Genomic DNA, 21,773 nt, shown 5'->3' with positions numbered 1-21,773 from the left:
GATGAATACCAAAATGGAATGTAATCTCACTATGATCTGGTCATTAATGACAGAAAGTACAAATACTGTCATCTTGCTGAGATCCTGATAGTTCATGTATCAAGGCACAATAAACCATCTTCATGATCCATCACCACAAGAGAGTTGCTAATTAAGATGTCAACAGACAGCTCCAACATTTGCAAAGTTGTCCTTTGCAAATTCCCAAAGAGCTGTCAGCTCAGGTTCTGACACTGAATAGATGTTCTTGAGCTGGACTAGTATCTGAGTTGACAACCAACGTGGTAAGGTAATCGCCAGCGTGCTAATGTCAGTGTTTCTTTTGCAGAGTGTACTTTACAGAGCTTGACCAGAACAAGTATGACCTGTCTTAGAGGGTAACAGTTTGTATACACGAGCTACCTAAGACATAATGGTGGCTTCAAAGCAAGGAAGAACAAAACTCTGCTTGCTCAAGAATCAACAAGAGGCATGTAGGTACTGCCTCTCAGCTATGTGTTTTTAGAGCAACAGAAATTATTTTAGCTACTAGTAGTGTAATAACCTTTCAAAAGTAAGAGCACAGCAATATTGCATTGACTTTGAAATGCCAGTTTAATTCATGCAGCAGTATATGATACCAAAATTTATCATAAGGAAAGTGAACACATTCACGGAAGTATTGCATCTGGTATTAGATTTCAAGAAGTGAATATTGAGGAATTTTAGAAATCAAATAGTAATGTGCAGTGATAAAAGTCTTAAAATCCAACAGAGCAAAATAATGCAGGGGCACTGAAAAAGATACTACATAATGTACAAAAGATTACTGCCTCGATCAGCTACTGAACCTGAAGAGGTTAAATCACATCACTAAAGTGGTTCTTTCTGCTCTCAGAAATCTACAGATATATAGACAGACTCCATTTTACTTTTTCAAAAAGAAAGAATTCGCTAATGTAGCTACCCAAGGAGGTGCTTAAAGATCTGAGATTAAAAAAAACCCAAACAAACAACTAATTGGAGCAGATAAGCCCAAACATTTCTGTCACATGGGGCTCCCAAGCAAAATATTAAAGACAGTGGAAAAGAGAAAATAATTTTTCTCATGGGAAATACTACAAGGGAAAATGAAACGGAATCTCATTCGTGTAAGGAAGGGGCAGCAGAGGTATCGGGAAGGAAATAGGTCTATTAATAAACGAAGAGGCGTAGAGAATTCGGTTATTCAAAAATGGCTGAAAGACGGGCTATCTTTTTAATTGTCTTCATCAAGAAGGAAAACACAGAAAAAGTTTGAATAGCTTAACACAGCGAGAGAAAGCTTTTATCACTGCAATTAACCCCTGGAGCAAAGTACCATCTCTCAGAATCCTCAGATCTAGACTACAAGCCTGTCTGTAAGATACGGCTGAGCCAAACTCACACAAAGCTCCGCACCATGGAACAAGGTGGCCTGTGTTACAGAGGATAATGGAGCAGTTGAATTCAAAGCCTTCTGAGGCCTTTAAATCTATTCGTTTAGAGCCCTGCAGTATTTTGTAGGCACAGGTGTACTGGAGGTGGTAGAAAGTCACCTAACCTTTGCACAAGCTCTGATGGGTAAGAAAAAGTTGAGTGGTAAGTAACTCAGGTTTATAAAGAATATATCTGGGCAAGTCAGCTTCAGTTGGGGAGGGCAGAAGAACAGGCAGGTTTATAGCAATAGTAAAAAACCAAAATGTAGTGGCTAGAACTCCTGTTATAAAGTCAGCCACTAGGATTTAAAAAAATTGTTGGAAGACAAAGCACATTATAGATCTGCATTCTGATCAAGCATTTCATGGTAACTATCATTGTCAAAACGACCCCTAGCAGATCTAATGCTATTTTCAGTTGTGATTTATACTCTGACTTCCATAAACTGACACATGATGTTACCTGAATGTCTGGTCTGAAAGCCACACAAAAATAACTAAGAACACTTCTCAGAGAGGTGTGAGGAGGATAAATGCCTGAATGTTTTTGAAATATTTAGATCTTCTGGTTATTTGTTCCACAAGAACACCTAAAAATAAAGAGTGTGCAAACACATATGTGAAATATTAAAGCCTGAAAAATGCTATTTGATGCAACACATAGCTAGGAGGCATATCATGCAAACCTTATGATACCACTTTCTAAATATACCAGCCAACAGAATGGTTTCAAAGGCTTTCAGCAAATGCGTTTTTCTGCTGCTAGACCATGAACATTCGCTGAAGTAGTTGGTACACGTTGGAAAGCTTAGCACATTTCTGCTTTCTGTACTTCATGTGAGAGCTCTGACACTTTCAGCCGCCTTATCAGAAGTGTGACATTCACTGGTAACAGCAGAAAAGTCATACCGGAAAGTAAATGCAAAGTAGCTGCATAGCTTTCCTTAAAGACTGTATTTAATCTAGCTAAATTAGGCTTACAATATTTTTCTTGGTATTTGAAATAATTAAAGCTATAATAATACAGTCATCGTATAAATTATTAAGAAGCTTAATCATGGGAAATTATCTTCTTTGAGATCAGTGTTGTCAATGAACCTATTAATCTGAACTAACTTTTCGCAGGACCAACTTCCAGTCTCCAAGGAAGCAAATACAAAGAAAACAAATATTCTACTGACATACTGCAAACTCTCAGCTATTTCCAGCAGTTGAATCTTGTCCAAGCAAATCTCAGTGAAACTACAGAAATAATAAAGCACTTTGTCACCAACTTTTAGAAGGAGACTGTTCCTGTACAGTTCATTTTAATGTAAGGTCTCAATGGAGTGTCTAGGCAGTGGAAGAAGCAATACAAGTTAGTTGAAATGGACTGACGTTCAGTACTTCTTGGGATTTGGCCTACTTCCAAGATTTTTCTCTCCCATTCTAATATATTTTTCTTAAAACGATACGGTAGAAGGCATAGCTCCTGTCGCATCCTTTAGATGATGAACAACTTAGGGCATGATGGCTTTGTGTTGGTGCAGCGCCTAATGCAATGGTCCCCAGTCAGACTAATGGTATTTCACTTATTTTTATTTTTTTTAATTGCAACTAAATCAACCATAATTTGGAAAGCTAACTTTTAAGTAATGACAATGAAGGTGACAGCATACCAAAATATAGCTTTTGAAAAGAAGTCTATATGAGCTGAAATGACTTGTGGTCAGAAAAGCCTATGCTTGTAAAAATTTTGAACTAGGGTAACTGGGGTATAAAACCACTATTTTTCCTCTGTACTACTTCCTCAAAGGATTTCCAAGTCAAGTTCAGGATCTTCCTCTTTGTCTTCCAGGACCTAAAACACATGAAAACCAAATAGCAAGCAGACAACTCCAAAATGAGAGACTTACTCATTACTCCCTTTTGTCAAACTGATTTTTTTCTACAGAAATGATTTACAGATTGTTACCAAAGTCAGATCAAATGGTCTGTAGCTGCTCCATGGAACCATGTTAAGCCTTTAAAACCTCCTGTGACATGCCAAGTTATGAGGCTGAACATTCTTCAGAAACTGTAGAGGACTGAGAACAGTCTTCTGGCTCAAGAAATCCCAGAGTCACTGCTGAGCAATCCAGACAAGCTTGTGCACCACGGTGCATGGATCCGCCTCAGGTCCAGACCAAGACTGTGGAACGTGCTCTCCAAGAAACAGAGGACTACCACAAATCATATTTTGCTCCGCAAGTAAAGCTCGTGCCTTTGATCTTGTTTTCCCTGATCTACATATATAGTACCGCATTTCATGTAAACAGGAGAACCTAACATGACCCCAAAACTCTACTTGAACAAGACACTTCAGCACATAACTCTCATTGAAGGAAGACAGTGTGGCAATAATCATAGACATTAATTATCTTTCTCAGCATCACTTCTACAGCAACAGGCAAAAAACCAAGCATACACATATACATACATACACATACATACATACATAAAAATGAAAGATAAACATGAAAGATTTTAGTAACTTCAGTTTCCCACTCTCTGGGCTTAAAACTTTCACATCAGCAGTGACTCACCTGACAACGAAAAACTTATCAGTCTCCGACTTCCTTGCCCCTGGATTGAATCTTCATTGGTGATGCTTTTAAAAATCTGCTGGAAGAAAAATAATTGTGAGAGAGTAGTCTCCAATAACCCCTGAACAGACAAATTACTTAGTAACTGTCCTTTTTTTACAGATTCTTACTAGTAAAACTAAGAATCAGTTAGATGACCATTAATCAAAACAATGTTTTTATCCAGGTAATAATTTAACCACTAATGGCCTAAGTCATCCCTCCCTGAAGGATTTTCCTTAAGAAAACAGAATGATAAAAAAATTCTACTGTAATTTAAAAATAGCAGTTCCTCACCCAAAAAGGAACTGCTGTATTAAAGAACAGGAGATAAAAATAGCGCATAAGGATGGAGATGTGGCTCTCGCCTCTAAAAACAATTCATGTCTTTATAACATCTTATTACTAGTGTAGAAAAATCTTGTTCCAGAAAGTTTATTGCATACAAGTAAGAAAGACTTCCAAGAGCTTACTAACAGCCTGTGTGAAAACTAACTGTGAATTATTATAAGTATTGAGAGTGATCTGGGGGAAAAAAAAAAAAAAAATCAATAGATGACTCTTTGTACTCCACAGTTTAGGTTTAATGTCAGTCTTTATTCCAGCATGTTTATTGGAGGGCTGCTGTTGTGAAAATTAGGGCCCAGGCTACCTTCTGGCCATGGTCAGAACTGGGAAGCAAGAATGCCTACGAGCCAGTGTCTGGGGCACCAGCAGGAACCCACCATCAGCAGTTTTCACCGCTGTTGCCCCGAACAGAGCAGAGGAGATGCCACCGGGAATCAGGCTCCAAGTTCAGCAGGGAGGTGGTGTTGCTATTACGACCTCCCACCGACTTTGGAGTCAAACCAAGCGCTGCTCTGCTCCCGGGAAGCTGCAGCTCCTCGCCACTCTTGCCATTCGGCTGTCGGGCAAAAAAAGAAAAAGCACATTTATGCAGTGAAGTTCCAATTTCTGCCAGGAAACAGTAACTGAAGTCCCACTCAGCTGTGACTCACTCCTCAGTGTATTAAATATTGTGCATTCAAGCTTAACTTAGAAAACAAGCAGCTCTTTGCCCCCAGAGAGTTCAAAGCCTGGGCAAGGGGGCAATGCTGCCCAGCTAGCAGGGACAAAGCAACAAGCAAAGCCTGCAGGTCAAGAAAGAAGTGAGGCCTAGATCATAAATATATAGGGTGAATTTAGCACCATTATTTAAAAAATTGGCACTATTGGACTTGACTTTTCATCATAATCAGTTTGTTTCTTACAGACTATTTAAATGGGGAAAAAGGGCACTGAGTAGAGCTGGACTGGGAGCAAATTCCAATAGAAATACCCCTGCTGGATCACAGCTGCCCAGTTACAATTGCACTTTAGGACTTCTCAGATAAGCAGGTTTCAATCTATTTACTAAAGTCACCACTGACTTCTAAATAGAGACACATTTAAATCAGAATATTATACATGACTATAACAATTTTAGGACAAGAACTCAGTAACCTTTACCAGCCAAAGCTGTGAACCCACCAAAAACCAATGACGTTTCCTTGTCAAGATGTGTTTTTCATACTACTTCACTGCCTGGCATATATTACACATTATCCTTTAATGCTTACTACTTATGGTCTTGTTCTTTATTCTGTCCAGGGCAGTAACTGGGCCAAATGACCTAGATATGCGCACATTTGCAAAACATGTGCTTTTTTCCACTACTTAAAAAATTCTCAGGGGTTTTTAGATCTGCCACGAATCAGTATGAATAGTTTAACAGTCTATGCTTTGAACAGACTGGGGTGGATCTGATAGGGTCGTGCAAATACTGGCCTGTGGAAAACTTGAAAATACGTTGCTATTATGGGCCATATCTACATCAGTGAAACTGTATTGAGACAGTTATGCTATATATCACACTGGTAAAACTTCACCAGTATGGCCAAAGTTGGACTGGCAAACCTTGGCACTGTACAAAGACAGTAAAAACACATCCAGCCCCATAAGTGAAACAACAAAGAAGAAAAATGATTTGCTCCTAGAAGATCCATCTATTCTGTGAAGCAGGTGTACTCCACACTGTGCTGCCAAGTGCCCACCCCTCAGTCACACAATCGCAGGGCCGCTGATAGTGCTCTCCCAATTTCCACTCGCTCCATGTTTCCCCATGGAAACCAAGGCAGAGGGCGGCTGGAGTGGGGTGAAGAAGCAGGGCCCGTGCCAGGCCTCACACTAGCAAAAAGCTGCGAGGAGGCTGGGGTGCACATCTGCACCCAAGAGTTGGGAAATGCTCCTGCTTTTTTTTTTTTTTTTTTTTTTTTTTTTCACTCTATAGACACAACAATTGTGTCTTATATCAGGGTCAGGTTCTTAAACGGCCTGATTGTCAATAAATGTCAGCCGCGCCACAGGCCTCAAGTGCGGCAGGACACGTGCCGGGGCCTCCGGCAGGCAGTCGTCCTCTCAAAGGAAGGAGCGGTTATGCAGGGACATACCCCGGCAAGGACATTAGGAAGGCTGGCAAAGTGACAAGGCGCTCCAGCCACCACGCTGACTGGGGTTCACGGTGTCTTGAGGCCGGGGACGGGGAAGTGCACAGGTCATACTCTTCCTGCTTGCCATTTATCACGAAATAAATCCAGACTGGTTTTAGTGGCTACAATATAATTATGTTGGGAGTTTTGTCACCGTAGGTAAGCCTTGAATTTAGCCATCAGGAGGTAAAAAACCCTCTGTCTTCTGAACTGCCATTTAAAACATAGTTAGTTGACAGAAAGACGACATGAATCTCATCACTTGACATCCTATGGACTTGAAGTCCTTGGTATGAAAGGAACAAGTGTCATACCTGTAATAGATATGAAGAGATGGGACATGAGCTGCAATGTCAAACCTAGCTGAACCTCTCAGAAAACCCAAGGCTTCCTAAACCAGATTCAAACCTCCTTTTGCTTTCCCTGCTTGTAACCGGAGCCGGTGACATTGTCACTGATGGGACTGCATGCACTCAAGGAGTTGGAGAAGTATCAGCGCTTCCTTTAAAATACCCTCCAGTAAACACACACTGTAAAAAATATTCCCCTGGTCTACTACAAAGTTTCCCAACCTCTGAAGCATGGCAAAAGACAACATCCAGAACCTGTGATGGCTATGTGCGAAACACGGGGAGGTACCTGAGACTAGATCTAAGCCTCTTAGGACTTGGTGAGCTCAGGAAAAGGTCCACATTTGGTAGCGCTTTTCATTTTTTTCAGTACAGAGAAAAAAAGAAGACAGAAGGAGAGGAGTGAAAGCTAAAAATAATACAGTTGTGTCCTAACAGCACTTTTCCTTGTGAGTAGTTCCTGAAAATGCTGGAGGGAAGTTATGTGACCCTGAATGAGAAAGGAGGCAGGTTTCACACCAGGAAACAGAGCCCTTGAGACTCCCTCCCTCTTTAGCCATGGTATGTATTATGAAAAAAAAAAAAAGTCTTGAGAAATCCCAGAGTACTACTGTGCATCAGTTCTCGCTGAGGTAAAATTCCAAGTGCATCACTAAAAATTGGTCTAAGCAGAAGCTAAGAAACACAGACTCTCACAGCTAATTAAAAATATCTCCTAAAATACCTTACCCTTCAGACTACCTAGATACGTGGAAGAATAACAAGGACAACCCTCTTGCTCCTGAAAGTAAAGCGGCCTACAGGACACACCTTGGGCAGCCCTATTTGGCCTCCCTGTACCTCTATGTTACATTGAGGCAAATACTTTTGGACACATGTACAGCATACATGTGTGTCTGGAAGAGGCTGTAACCATGTTTGGCTGGTGTTGCGCTAGAAATCTGCTTTTGGGCACCACAGTGACCCAGTAATAGTGGAATGTGCTGGTAAACCTCTCTTCGCATCACCAAGTCACTTTCTGCGTGTTTGTATGTTGTGCAGCCCAACTTCATTATTTTAAAAGTCCTGTTGATATGTAACAGGATTAACATGATCTTATTACATGATTCTACTGCAGCTAAACATGCACAGCTGATAAATACAAGCACATGCTCCTTTTCTCATACACAGCACAGAAAAACACCGTTATGCCTTAGACTTATAATTCTGTAACACACTTTCCTCCCCAGAAGGGCATTTTTGGCCCCTGTGACCACACGACGAGATTCAACAAAGCTAAGAAAATTTTCTTTTCCTGTAAGTAGCACATTCGATTTAAGAAACTTTACACTGACAGCCAAAGCACTTCTGTAACAGTAGCTTCTGCTACAAAAGACTGATAACAATTAATGACCATAAGTGATATAAATTATCTCACATAGGCCAGTATTTCTTACATTCAAAACAGAGGAAACTGCAGTGATATTAAAAACAGTGCCACACTACCTGTTGTATTTGTTGACTTTATTTGGTGAACATCATGGGCGTGACCTAATGCTCAATTCAATCAAGTTCCAATTTTAAAAGGTGCTAATTAAAACCTAGAATATTTTACACTGACAGCACAGATTGTAACTACAGTAATATTTAATGCAGACTAAATAGTCAGGTACTGTAAACTGGCAAAGCTCTAGCCTGGGCCATACTAACTATTCACAAGAGCTTCTCTTTTAAAAAGCAGATCTAAGAACATATCAAAGTATTCAGAGAGGCTCACACTTCCAAGCAGTATTAAACCTGTATGGAAGATAGAAGTCTACAATGAAAGAAAACTCAAAACTACAAAAGTAAAGCAGCAAAGTATTTTATCTTTATACACACCAGCTCTGAGGATAAAAAGAAGTAGATAAGAGCATTGCAAAAAGGGAAGGCTATGACCCACGCTTGATTCAAATCACAAGTGAAAAATAGCCTCAACTCAATCCTAATTTGTGCATCAGCAGACAGAAAAAATATTGCTAGATGTGTCAGAACTAAAGAAGTGGTGTTGCAGAGCAGGGAGAAAAGCCAGGCTGTTCAGTAACTGCCCGCACTATGCTGCTACAAGCTCCAGTTCTCTGTTCTCTGCTTTTCAAAAGCACTAAACCTGCTCGCAGATTCAAAGCAAAAAAATAAGTAACGTTAATAGCCTCAATTCAACAGTCAGGAGCAAAAGAAGCTGATACTTTGTTCTCTGTTTCTTTTCACCTCTTTGCGTCCCTCATTTGAGATGTAAGACGGGTCTAAAACAACCCAGCCTGACGCAGGGGCACGGCACCGGTTTCCACTCTCTACAGCTTTGCTATGTCAGTTTAATCAGCTTTGAGCTATTGTTTTAGCAGACTTGTACATAGCACAGGTGTCAAGAACAGTTCCCCAAAAAATTGTTCTCCCCTAATCTAGTTTTGTTGGCTTTTACTGTTGCCCTCTTGATTTCACTGAACTCTTAACATTAGGACAACTCTCTAAGCAAGTGGCAAATGGCTTACACTTTCCCCAGCTCAGCAGTGAAGGTCTTTTCACAGTAAAAGAATATAAGACATTGTGCCAAGTTAATGCTTCGTATTGTGCCATCCTCTTGACAGAGGGAACAGTCCTCAATAGACCTGCAAATGGGTGAATACTTCCAGTTCCTCCTAGCGCCGAATTTAAAAAGAAATAGTTTTGGAAAAAAAATTACTAAATAAATACAGACTGAATAAGTGCTTCCTTTCTCCCCATCCCTTGACTTCTTTCATGTCTTGGGAACACAGGGCCCACTGGGACACAAGGGGCGAATTGTGGAAGTAGCAGAGACCTGATCTCCATGTCTGTCACTGACAGCATTATAGATATAATCCCAGGCACCACTTTGAAAGTCTAGCTCTAATTAGCGGCAGTGCTTCAGCTACAACCCTCACTCTGTTAACAGAATTATCCAGCTCTTGAATGCAATATATTCGGATTATCCTGTTAGCTACTTAAGCCACTGTGCTGGCACCACGGTATTTTTCTATGAGGTGCTTCCAAATGGTAGTCAGTTTCTCCAGCAGCAGCCTAACTCCCTGCTGGGCTCTCGCCTCTGAAGGACTGTGACCACACACACGCAGAGTCTTTCCCGTGTGTCACGGTGCCATTCTAGCCTCGTAACACACCACTTTCTCAATGCCATTCCTTAATTAAGGGGAGAATTTGCCTTTTGTGGGCATACGGCAATTGCCCTCTGTCTGCAGAAAACTCCTTTTGCCTCATCTTGCAGCCGTGTTTATTGATTACTACATTTATTCCTGGGATACAGAAATTTTTCATTCCAAAAACTTCTCTTCTAGAAACCCTTAAAATAAGGAGCAGAGAAGAGAGTAAACTTTTTTTTTTTCTTACTGACAAATTTTACAAAATCTGTCTGTAGATTCTAGATAATAAACCCTGGAATCTAAACTAAATTACCAGAAAAAATTGGTGTTTGGTATCATCAGTAAAGTCCTCCAGAAGGCAACTATCAACAGGCTATGACAAGAGGACATTCAGTGACAGCACATACCAAGTGTATGAAGTCTCCTCGTTGGCATGAAGATATTTCATATTCCCTAATCTACCCTATACAAGTATGCTGTTTCAGCATAACCAGCAGCTAGAATAAGGATGTTAAGAGCAACCATTTTCAATTAAAACAAAATTGAGCATTGAGGCAACAATCAGTATCTCCCACACAGTCCAGTATCTTTTTCTTCCGAAATTTCATTAGTCAGCTTTTTCATTGTTTCAACAGTTCTGCCTAATAAACTTCAGCTATCCTTTGGCAACAGAGGAAAAGCTTTGATTAGAGATTCTGATCTTCCATCACCCTTTGAAACTTCATTTAAATAAACTCTTTGATTTTCAGATACTTAAACACGATCACACATGCACGTTGACAGGCTTTGGGTTGTGCTTTCTGGGTCAATGGCTGGACTCCATCTAAGCAGCAGCCATTTTTTCTGTGTAGGTAGCAAACTTCTGGGATGACTGCTTTCTGCAGCATCTCCTACCAAGTGCCCCCACGTTGGCTCTGACACTGATTGCTATTTGATGCCAGTGAGCCTTTGAGTGCTAACAAGTCTCTCAGCAAGTTTAAAGTAGTCCAAAGGATGACAGTAGTTTACAAACCCAAAGTGCAAAACAAACTCTGGTCGAGTTGGCAGGAAGAAGGCTCCTTGCAGTTGCTAAACAGCTTTGTGCTTCTGTGCTGGTTTGACTGAAAATGAGTTAATTTTCTTCATGCAGTTAGAAACCGTACTTTTTTGTAGCTAGCGCAGTCGCTGTTTGAATTTAGTTTGAGAACAGGAGATAACATCCTGGACAGAGTTCATGTTTTTAATTGCTCCAGTCTGAGAGCCAAGGATGTTCTGAGCGCTCTGCCCACAGGTGTGAGGCAGCTGGGAAGGGGGGCATGGATGGGGCAGAGCTTGACTGACATCCAGAGCGATCAATGAGAATATTCCATCCCATTAGCGTCATGCTCCATATTTAAGGAGAGTTGGGATCTTCCATTCGCTCTCTGTCGGAGCCAGGACAGAGACCTGTTTGGGGGAGTTCTATTCAGGAATTTCTTTGGTTCGGCCTTTTGCCATCCTGCCATTTTGCCTCTGGGCCTTTCTGCCTTTTTCCCTCTTCTCTCTCTGGGACGAGCTGTTTGGGACCAGGTGCTGCTGGACTGGCTGCTCGGTGCAGAGTTCGTGAAGAATTGCATTATCTTTTATATTCTATTTCTATATTTTATATATATATTTACTAGTAGTGTATTAATGTTTTGTTATTCTATTTAACTGTGTTTATCCCAATCCAAGTTTCTTCCTTCTCTTTCGATTCTCCCTCCTATTTGGGGGGTAGAGGAGAGTGAGCGAGCAGCTATCGTGATTATATTACTAGCTCGGGTTAAACCACAACAGCTTCCCAGAGCTACCATCATCCAGAACAAAACCTCTAAGAAAATCTGCGTTTATGATCAGATTTATATCAGGCAGATCCCTAGTGCAGGACAGGATCAGCCCTGTAAACCTGACAGGCCCATACACAGAGCATTAATAGGCTTAAGCACTCTGACAGCAAGAATTGCTTGTAAATATTATTCTGTCAGGAACAGCTACGCAAGACCCTACAACCCACTGAAATAACTGGAAGGTTTGCCATTGGCAGGTGAGATAGGCCCATTGGGCACTGTTTAGATCCTGTAATTCTGCATAAAATTTGCTCCTGTGGACTCTAAACTCAGACTTCTCAAGAAAATTATTTGTTTGTATAAAGAACTAAAAAATTGCTGCTAACACCTTTCCTCTGCACTACGAAATGATGAGAGTGACCAAAATGTAGGGCATATACTGGGGAAATACTCTAAACTCTGACACATCCACAATGTCTTCAGAAAGCAGGAGACTGCATTAGGTGGCAGCTTGTGCTTCCAGGCACCCTTCATTAGAGCTTCAGAAACTCCTCACTCTGCTCTTGTAGTTTGGTTGGGACAAGTATGTAGATGAGTAACGCTCACATGTGAGAGACAATCATATCCTTCAGCTAAGCTGTATTTGGAGAACGTCTTGCTGCCAAAGAGTCTGGACGAGGGAATCAAGCCATTGACCTTTTACACCATAAAAGAAGCAGCAAGGCAGCAAACGATGCCCATTCTTCTAAATGAATGCCCCAAATATCAACTCACTATGAATACCATTATTTCCATAAGTGAGTTACAGGCCCTTTACTTTCAGCCTTGGAACCCACTTCAGGCAGAAATGAGGCGACTGCAGAGATTTGTAGTCTGATTTAAAAACCAGAGAAATATATCCGCTACTTCAAATATACCTCGAACTTGCTGAATTACTAATAAAACATTTGCATTCCACAGAGCATTTTTCTAGTTATGATGACAAAGAAAGGGTCAAGCTGAGAAAAAACAACAACAGAAAATAACAACCAATCAATCAAACCAAACCAAACAAAACCACCTCCTTTTACAGTGTCTACAGTCACTTAATGCAGCCTCGTTCATATTCTGTTTTTTCTGTGTATCTTTTCAGAGATCCATCAGAGTCAGCAGAAACTGCTTATCCTATCTCAGTAAACCCATGGCTGTTTTTTTGTTTGTTTGCTTTTGTCGTGGTTGGGGTTTTTTTTATTTTTCTTTTTCAGAATTGCCTTCATCTTCCTATTTGGCTACAGCATTCACAGTTTTGTTTTTCTTAGTTCGCTGCTTTCTAGAGCAGCAGGCTGTAAAATGTCAACAGGCTTCTCCAGTGCAGTGTGCTTGTGGGAATACTGATTGTAATCAAACTGCCGTAGAATAACCAGTGTTGGGTGAGATCTCCTGGAGTCATCTAACCCCTCAGTCAAAGCAGGACCAACATAGAGCAGGCTACTTAGGGCCCTGTCCAGTTGAGCTTTGAGTATATCCATGGATGGAGATCCCACGAGCTCTCTGGGCAACCTGTTTGACTAGTGTCTTGAGAAAAAAAAAAAATATTCCTGAGGTCTAATCAGAATGTCCCTTGTTGCAACTTGTGTCTATAGCCTGCTGTCATTTCACCATGTGCTGAGAAAAGTCTGTCTCCTTCTTCCCTACAATCTCCCATTATGTAAAGACACCAGTAACATCCCACCTAAGACTTCTCTTAGGACTGAACAAATCCAGCTCTATCTCTGCTACTCCTCCTATGTAATGTCAATGACAAATTTGAAGAATGAAGAAAACTGGAGTGAGACTCAACCTGAAAATTACTTGTGGTATGGTGTTACAGCAAGCTTGAGTTATAGCAAAGACTTCAGGGAAAAACCGGCATTTTCAAAATCCAATCTACTGTAACAGCTGAATTCGCTAAAGCAATTTGGTCATCATAGAAAGTCTCATGAAGGATTTGGCCTGCTGCATAATGGATGCAAGACTTCAAACATAACGTCATTATATACGACAGGAGAGGAAAGGGATGTCGGCTACATGCAGGAGTGCTGTCACTGTAGAGAAATCATTAACTACAGTGTGTATAATGATATAATTCTTGTAGATCTTAAATAAATCACATCTTATCAGCAATGGGGGTGCTTTCTGTTGCATGTGTCAGTTTTGATGCAAATCAGTGCAGAATTCATCTCACCCACTTCAGTCAAGCCTGGGAACAGAGCAAGGCAACACAGAGCTTCATGGCCCCTTCTACACACACCACCCACTACTCACATGGAAGAGAAGTGGCTCCCATCCCCACGCACACTCCACATCCCCTGCTCCCCAGACCACTTCCCTTCCTGGACACTCTCACAGGAAAGCAGGTGTGCTCTGCACAAAACATCTCCCCCTCATACCCACCAGGAACATTCCTGCCCTCTGCCAGCCCTGTGCAGGCAGCCCCTGTGCTCACTTGTCTGCAGCTGTGTGAGCAGTGATGGGCAAGGAGAGGAGCGCAGAGCCGGGCTGCTGCCACCTGCCCTTGCTGGAGCTGGAAGCCATGGTGAGCAGAGAGGCTCGTGCTCTGTCATGAAACTGCCCTTCCAGCAGCAACTCTCACTCTGCTTTTCTTCTCTTTCTTGCAGTTGCAGGAGCAAAATTTTCTTGGTTAGCGTCCAAAATTTTGGCGTACATGGAAGCAGGTCTGATCCACGCCACCTCTTTGGACCGTGCCTCCCTAACTAGCTGGAAAGATAAGAACAAGAGACACAACTTTTCCCCTATCTTGGAGTAGGCTGTGCTGCCAGTCCATAATGGTACATGAAGTATGACTGCTAAATCTGGAAGTCAATTTTGACCCCTCTGAAAGTGGTAAGAATTTGGCCGCTGACTTCATGGCATTAATATTTTACTCCCTTCTGCTGCAGAAGCTTATATATCCCTGAACTGCAGGACACTGAAGCAGCCTGTGCTGACCCCCGTCAATGATTATTATATCACTCACAGTAGAAAATGAGGAGGCCATGAAACAGACTCGGAATTTTCCCTCTTCGTTCCTCACCCTCAAAGACACAACTGAAAAATAAATGTGCAGAGCCTGAGCATCCTCGCAGTGGTAGCAGCTTCAAAAAGCATGAAGACTCACAGGGTGCTAACTGCATACTGTAGGGAGGCAGCTGCAAAACCAGCTGACATGCAAGCTCAGCCTTGGACATAACCACAGCTCACCCTTGCAGCAAAGCAGGAGGTATCTCACATGCCTGGGTGCACCTGGCAGCTTTGGCCACCCCACTTTGAGGCTCACGCGGTGACCGCTATTTGCCAGCTGTGGCAGCAAGTTGTCCTGAAGGCTGGTCGATGCCAGAGCCCAGCATGCTTTTCAGGCAGCCTGGACCTTCTAGTCAAGAAGCTCTTCAAAACTGTGAAAGAAAGCAGCCAGCAAAAAGGTGACAGAAGTGAACTAGAAAAGGAAACAAAAAGTGGAAAAAGAAAAGTGGAAACGAGAAAAGGCAAAGCTCTATAGAAGAAGAGTGGAAAACAAAGAAAACAGTAGTGGAGGATGCTATAAGGAAAGCAACCAATTAATTTCTGAAATTCCAGATCTCCCACATCCTAAAAAAATTCCCTCCTTCCCTTTCAGATATATCTCAAAAAACCCAAACACACACACAAAAACGCCTCAACAATCATTAGTACAGCTTTGTTAAAACTCAAACCTGATGGCAGCAGCTCTCAAGCATGTCTACTGGCAAAGGTAAGTTAGATCCTTTTGGGAAAAACAAAATAAATATATAGGCTGCTATTTAAACCAGGGTTTCCTGATAACTAGTGGCACCTCCAGACTTTTCCGGTACTAGGCTTAAATATTCCCATATAGCTTAATCAGCTCTATGGTAACAGACCTTGGTTGCCCTCAAATACCTCATCTCTGGAATCACAGTCTTAGTACCAGTCTGCTAGACAAAAGGTCATAAATGTGTTGGTACCTGAAATATGGTCCATTACACATTTTGTGAATTATAACAATTGCCCAGGATTATTTAGGTCATATGAGCGATACTGCTGGTCCTTTGCTAAGAATACCAACATACGGTCTAATTAATGTGGTTTATACTTATGTTCACCATAAAGTCCTACTACATTGCCATAAGGGTAAACAGGGCCTCAATGTAAATAAAAATCAGAGCCACTGAGTTAAAAAGGGTACTGTGTAAGAACAATTCAGTTGCTTTCCATCAGACTTTACAGATGTAAGAATTTAAGCCTGCTTTGAAACTGGAGATATTAAGTGAGGAGGGGCTACACGCTTTCAGTATGGATGGAAACATGCTCGTCTGAGAACCCAGCTAGCTAGCTGGGAAAAAAACCCCAGATATTTAATGTAAGTGGAAAATGTTTCTCAAGGGATTCAAGGATTAAAAACGAACAAAGGGTTTAAAATTCTATTAAAAAAATTCTTACGCACATCTGCTGATATATTACATACTGACCTACATCAATTCCTCCACTTGAACCTCTGTCGTTCTTAATCTTTCATAGAAGTAAAAATTACAGAAAAAAATATTTAGAAAAGCATGCAATATTATATAACTGCATCTATCAGCAAAACAGTGTTAAGGGAACATGATTATTCTGTTGAGCTGTTAGAAACCAGGAAACGTAAGCCTGAAAGATAACTGCGAAGCATTAAGTCTGCCTCTTGATGAATATAAATTGTAATGCTGCTCTCTTTTTTTTAGCTGTCTCTGATCATAACCTTTTCCTAATATAACATTACAGATATATTTTTGGATCATCTTTTTGTGGGAAGTTAAGTAGAGGCAATCCAAGATATACTTCAGATTCAGACAAAGCATAAACCTAAAAGCTGAATCATGGTAGAAAAAAATTGGAAATACATAATGCAAAAGTAAGAGTTGAAAACATGAGAAGCAGAAAAAAAAAAGCAGTGAGGTGGAAAGGATAGCATGACCATGATAGGGCTTGTGTGCACATGCAAATGGACATACACAGACAGGAACATTCATGCACACTACACTCGAAGGGCAGATATCTGCAGGCACTGACGTGTGCTGAGTTGTTGAAAAGTTTTTCATTTCAGTCACCACCTGCTCTTCTCTTTCACCTCCTTAGGGTATTTTCCCACTGGAATAACCTGTGAGTGATGCCACAAACATTCAAAATAACCTACAAATCCACAAGTTCTAAATGTGCACACGTTCACCTCAGAGTCATCTCTGCAGTCATGTCTGCTGATTTTATATAGGTTATCTCAGGGTATGGGTCATTTCAGGACAGATTTTCAGAACTCATTACTTTTATAAAGGGTCATGCATTCTGAAATTGCAATAGTGTTCTTCTCTTCTCGCCAAATCTTCCTACCATCCCACCCTTCTTCTCAAAACTAAGGAAAGCAGATAAAGAAAAAAAAAACAAAGATACTTCAAGGAAAAAAAACTAAAGATGCTTCAAGGAAGTAAGTTATTTTAGTCCTTTACACTGGCTGCTGGAAAATATTTGGTTACTGAAAATCCAATCAGGACTAGAGTTGATGGCATCTATCAGTTCCAGTAGAGATGAAACTTCATTGCTGGATTGTGCACAGAGATGTTCAGCACAGGCTCCGGATCTGGCTTTGTCAAGTTTTACAACCTCTTTCTTTCCCTCCGCGTCTGTGGCAGTTTGTCTGGCTGCTGCTCTGAGGTAAAGAAATCCTCCCAGTGCTGGAAACAGCCACATCAGGGAACACTAGTTGCTGAAATTTGCTGAAAGATGCTGAGTGAGAGGCTGGGCATGCAATCACCCACCTCAGCTAAAATTCATACCTTGGCTTGTATTCAGATACAGGAGATATGGATGCACGGACACGAGAATAGGACTTGCACCTATTTCCTTGCTTTCCTCCCACTGTGCCAGCTTTCCAGCTGCGCACAGGGAACGCAGCACACTTCAGCTTAGGAAAATGTGATTCCAATAAAACTTACGTTTCATTTGTGAGTGGTTCAGAGACTTTATGATCTGTACATCTACCCAAGAATTTATCAGTGTTCTCAACTATGCATCAAAGCTTTGTAAAATTATACTTTGCTTTTGCAGAGCAAATTCACCACTGATATATTCAGTTCATTCCTCATCTGTGTGTCCTAAACATTTTCCTCACATCTGTAAGCCTGCAGGCTACAGCTCTTGACTGCAACACTGAGCACCCAGCAGCTCGTTGGGTGCATTGAAAGTCCCCAGACAGAGACCCCCAAGAAGTCTCCATGCTCTTTTCTGAAAAAAAAAAAACCAAAAACAAACCACCCAACAAATTTTACTCAAGTCTTGTAAGTTACTTGCATTATACTCCAAAGCAGCTGTTCAAAGCATCATGCCTTATAGCAAATTAAGTAATTCTAAACGGCCAGGCAAAGAAACACAATGTGAGGGACAAGCAAATTGTATCTATCCTATATTTGTGCAATAGTTCTCCCAGGCTTTGAGAGAAAAGACCCGCTGAACCAGCAGGAAGATCTCTATTACTCCAGTGGTTCTGGTTTTCAGGTTGCCATGATCTACACCAATAGATTTAAAAGCCATAGCCACAGTTTTTAAGCATCTCTCCCCGCAGATGAAGCTTCATCCTCCCTTTTCACTTGGCAGCATGTCTGAGACCTAGCAGCAGATACTGTTACACAAAACACCATCTTCAAGAAATAAGATGAGCCTCTGACATCCTGATGTTGTTTCAGAAATCACTGATCTCTTACAAACATAACAGATATTTTAAACATAAACTGATAAACCAATAATTCTGCTGCATTTACCAAGTTCTCCTCATGTCCTATTTTCATACAGTCACAGAGGCATCACAAGAGTTTTACAAAACAAGTTCCTTCACTGCCCCAGCTCCATCTGCTTATTTTGCCTTGTTCATTTTAAGCTCCTAAAGAGTCATTTGGGATTTTATTCATTAGTTTGAATAAGCAGTGAGTTCATGTTTTTCCCTGTACACCTTTTAAAATTCATTCAACTTCATTGGAAGGCTTATCCACACAAACAGTTGTCTCTCAGCTAACATTTGCATTCCTTCCTCAACATGAGTCATTTCTTCTTTCTTCTAATCTAATGACCATGGCTTAGTATGCTAATTTTCCTGGATGAACATGTCAGTCAGTCAGAAACCTGGCCACTGTGCTCTTCAGCACGGCTAACACTTGCTCCTAAGTCCTTTTCTTTGTCTCATCAGCTAACAGAAAATAATAGCAGATTAAAGACTATGACAACAACTTCCATTTAAGTATTTCTAATCCTTTTGGGAAACATTAATTCTTGGCATATAACTGAAAAGTAACACATTGCCACTCACATCTGAGACAAAATACAAAGCTGTCCAACAGCAGTGCTAGGTAACAAAGCCAGACACGAAAAAGCTAAACTAATTTCAAATTGCAGATACTAAAGGTGGATCATAATTACCCAAATTAGAATCTGAAGAGCTAGAATTCATGCATTAACTCAGGTATTCTTAAAAAAGTGTCAGTGCGATCTTAAAAACCACCAGAACACAGGCTTCTTCTCTTGATGAAAATGCAATGACCTCCCAGAAACACTGGACTGGAAATTACTCCCTGGCTCATCGAGTCTAACATATACAGCAATTGGTACATCTCATTCCAACTGATTCAGATTACTTAGCTAATTAACACCATTCCTGCTTTAAAGGTCTTCTGCCTCAGTTGCAATTCTACACAAAATGATGTGGTTATCCACACTCAAAATTTCCTTTCTCTTCCTGTATTGTATATAAACACACAAAGACCTCCCTCAACTCATGCATACTGGAGGATATCAGAGGCTCTGAAAATGCCTGCTTTGGCCTTCAAGAAGAATCTCATGTTGTATTAAAAATTGTGCAAGACGATGCTCAGATCAGAATCACATGATGGTTGTAGATACTTCCAAAGCACCTTAGAAGAACATGCGTAAAAGGAGACATGGTAAAACTGTAAGCAGTCCTAACTGGTAAACAGATAGAAGAAGAAGAGCTGCTAATTTCTGTTCTCCACTAAACCTGGAACATAGGAGAAGACAATGAAATTGAACAGCAGTAAATTCAGGATTGAGGAAAGCAAGGATTGTTTTTCTTGCAAGGCCTAATAGAAGGGCAAAATTTGTTACTGCAAGGACACAGAAATGCCAAGGATTTAACAAGACTGAAAAAAGGAGATAGATGGCAATCAGGAATATCCAAAATTCTATAACATGGCAATAATCAAACAGAATGCCAGTCCATGACCTAAGCAAACTAGGTGTGCCTACCTTACTGATTTATTACCTGGGACTTCTTTTTTAGTGCAGATTTGACTTGCATCTTTATGTGATGGCTTGTGGTGCACATCCAAGTGTACAATTGATAAGCACTGCACAATTTTTCAGGGATCTGATCAGACGAAGGAGGGAGTACGTAAGACTATTAAAGGCCAAAGCACAGATGATTACACTAGTGCAGTGTGCTCAACAGTCACCGATCTTTCCATAATTTACTAAACTATAGAAGGGAGTAATATGATGTGCAGACTATTAGTATGGCTGTTATGTGACCATAACAAGAAACATTCAGAAGGCAAGTGGCTGGGAAATACCAGACACATATTGAACCCATTAACGAATAAATGGCTTGTGTAATGATCTTCTTGGTGTTGCTGAAACAAAATCACCCCAGTTCCCATCTGTCATGCTTTTTATTTCTTCACTTCGACTTCGTGTTGCACTGCAAGTCTGCTAATTAAACCACTCTAAATCTACATTTAGAAGTTCATACTGGATCACATGCCCAGTAAGGTTAATTTTGCCAGTGTTTTCTTTGAAACAATGTCTGCAAAGAAACCAGGGCAACAGGGAGAAGCCCAAAATTGGTGCAACTGCTCTGCAAAGTGAAGAGTAAGCTGTGGCCAGTGACACTTAGGGATAGCTCAGCAGCTCCACAATTAGTGCCGCTTAATTAGAGTCCATAAGGGGGCAAGAAGCTGACATCATTTGAATGGGACATGTGCAAATGGTGGCCTTCACCCTGCCTTTTGTTTTGTCCCTACCCTGCTTTTCTGACTGCACAACTACAGATCAGGCTAGCACAGCAGGAAAAAGTTTGATGGATGAACACTTAAAGAATTATTTTGCTTAACAGTTCAACAGATGCCAGCTTTTTCTTATGTCATCTCTTCCCTGTTTAAAACCATTGCAGCTAAACCTACAGCACTGCACGATGTGCAAAATAAAGTAGGTTTTGAAGCCACCGGGTGCTTAAGCGTGCCTGCACTGGCAAAAGAGGACTGAAAAAGACAACGTCAGGACCTCCGCAACTTCCACTTTGCATCACGCACATTCCACTCTTCAGGGCACCGAACAGGACGCCCAGCCCAGCTGCCCTGCCCGTACAGGCACACAGCCTTTCTCTGCTTCACGTGCCTGCCGCTCTGCCAGGGATACACTTGACCTACAGGACTTCCACGCTCCAGTATATCACCTGGATCTACCACAGGATGCCGAGGGGCACCGGCTTTAAACGTACCAGCAACACGTGCAGAGCTGCCGCTCGGCACAGCGCTCTTGTGTCGGTGGTTTCAAAGCGGCACGGCCAGCGCCAGGGACGGGTGCCGCACTGGGGAGACGCGCTGTGCGGAGCCGTGCTGACCTGCTGCCCTGCCTTGCACTCACACCACGCAGGTGGCTCTTGTCCCTTGTCTCCTACATGTGCAGTCCTTGAAGATGCATGTGAAATATGCAAAAAGTGCAAAAAAGCACTGAAGAGTATTTCGGGCCCATTTCTGGCATTAAAAGGTCTTTTCCAATCCATTCCAATTTTTTTGCCACCAAGCTTAATCTTAGGTGTTTGTATTTAAACTTTCGTTATGATAATTAAATACACTACACCTCTCTCTTTCATACAGACAGATCGGGAAATTGTGAAGCCTGCAAAATTAAGTAACATT

General features: G+C 41.3%; 1 protein-coding gene across 6 annotated transcripts in view; it reads right to left on the bottom strand.

Annotated features, from left to right (window-relative positions):
• HECW1 (HECT, C2 and WW domain containing E3 ubiquitin protein ligase 1) overlaps positions 1 to 21,773 on the bottom strand; it is a 266,955-nt gene that overhangs the window by 98,837 nt on the left and 146,345 nt on the right. For 3 of the 6 annotated variants that reach the window (XM_065627747.1, XM_065627745.1, XM_065627748.1), the window contains one exon: positions 4,001 to 4,079. In XM_065627747.1, the coding sequence (XP_065483819.1) occupies positions 4,001 to 4,079 (79 nt within the window). Of the gene's footprint in view, positions 1 to 4,000; positions 4,080 to 14,223; positions 14,261 to 21,773 lie in introns of those variants that run through there. The other 3 variants (XM_065627746.1, XM_065627750.1, XM_065627751.1) reach the window with 2 other exon arrangements.

The sequence above is a fragment of the Caloenas nicobarica genome, chromosome 2 (assembly GCF_036013445.1).
Source record: "Caloenas nicobarica isolate bCalNic1 chromosome 2, bCalNic1.hap1, whole genome shotgun sequence".
NCBI lineage: Eukaryota > Metazoa > Chordata > Aves > Columbiformes > Columbidae > Caloenas > Caloenas nicobarica.
The sequence above is the reverse complement of the archived record's forward strand: the minus strand, read 5'-3'. Positions and strand labels throughout refer to the sequence as shown.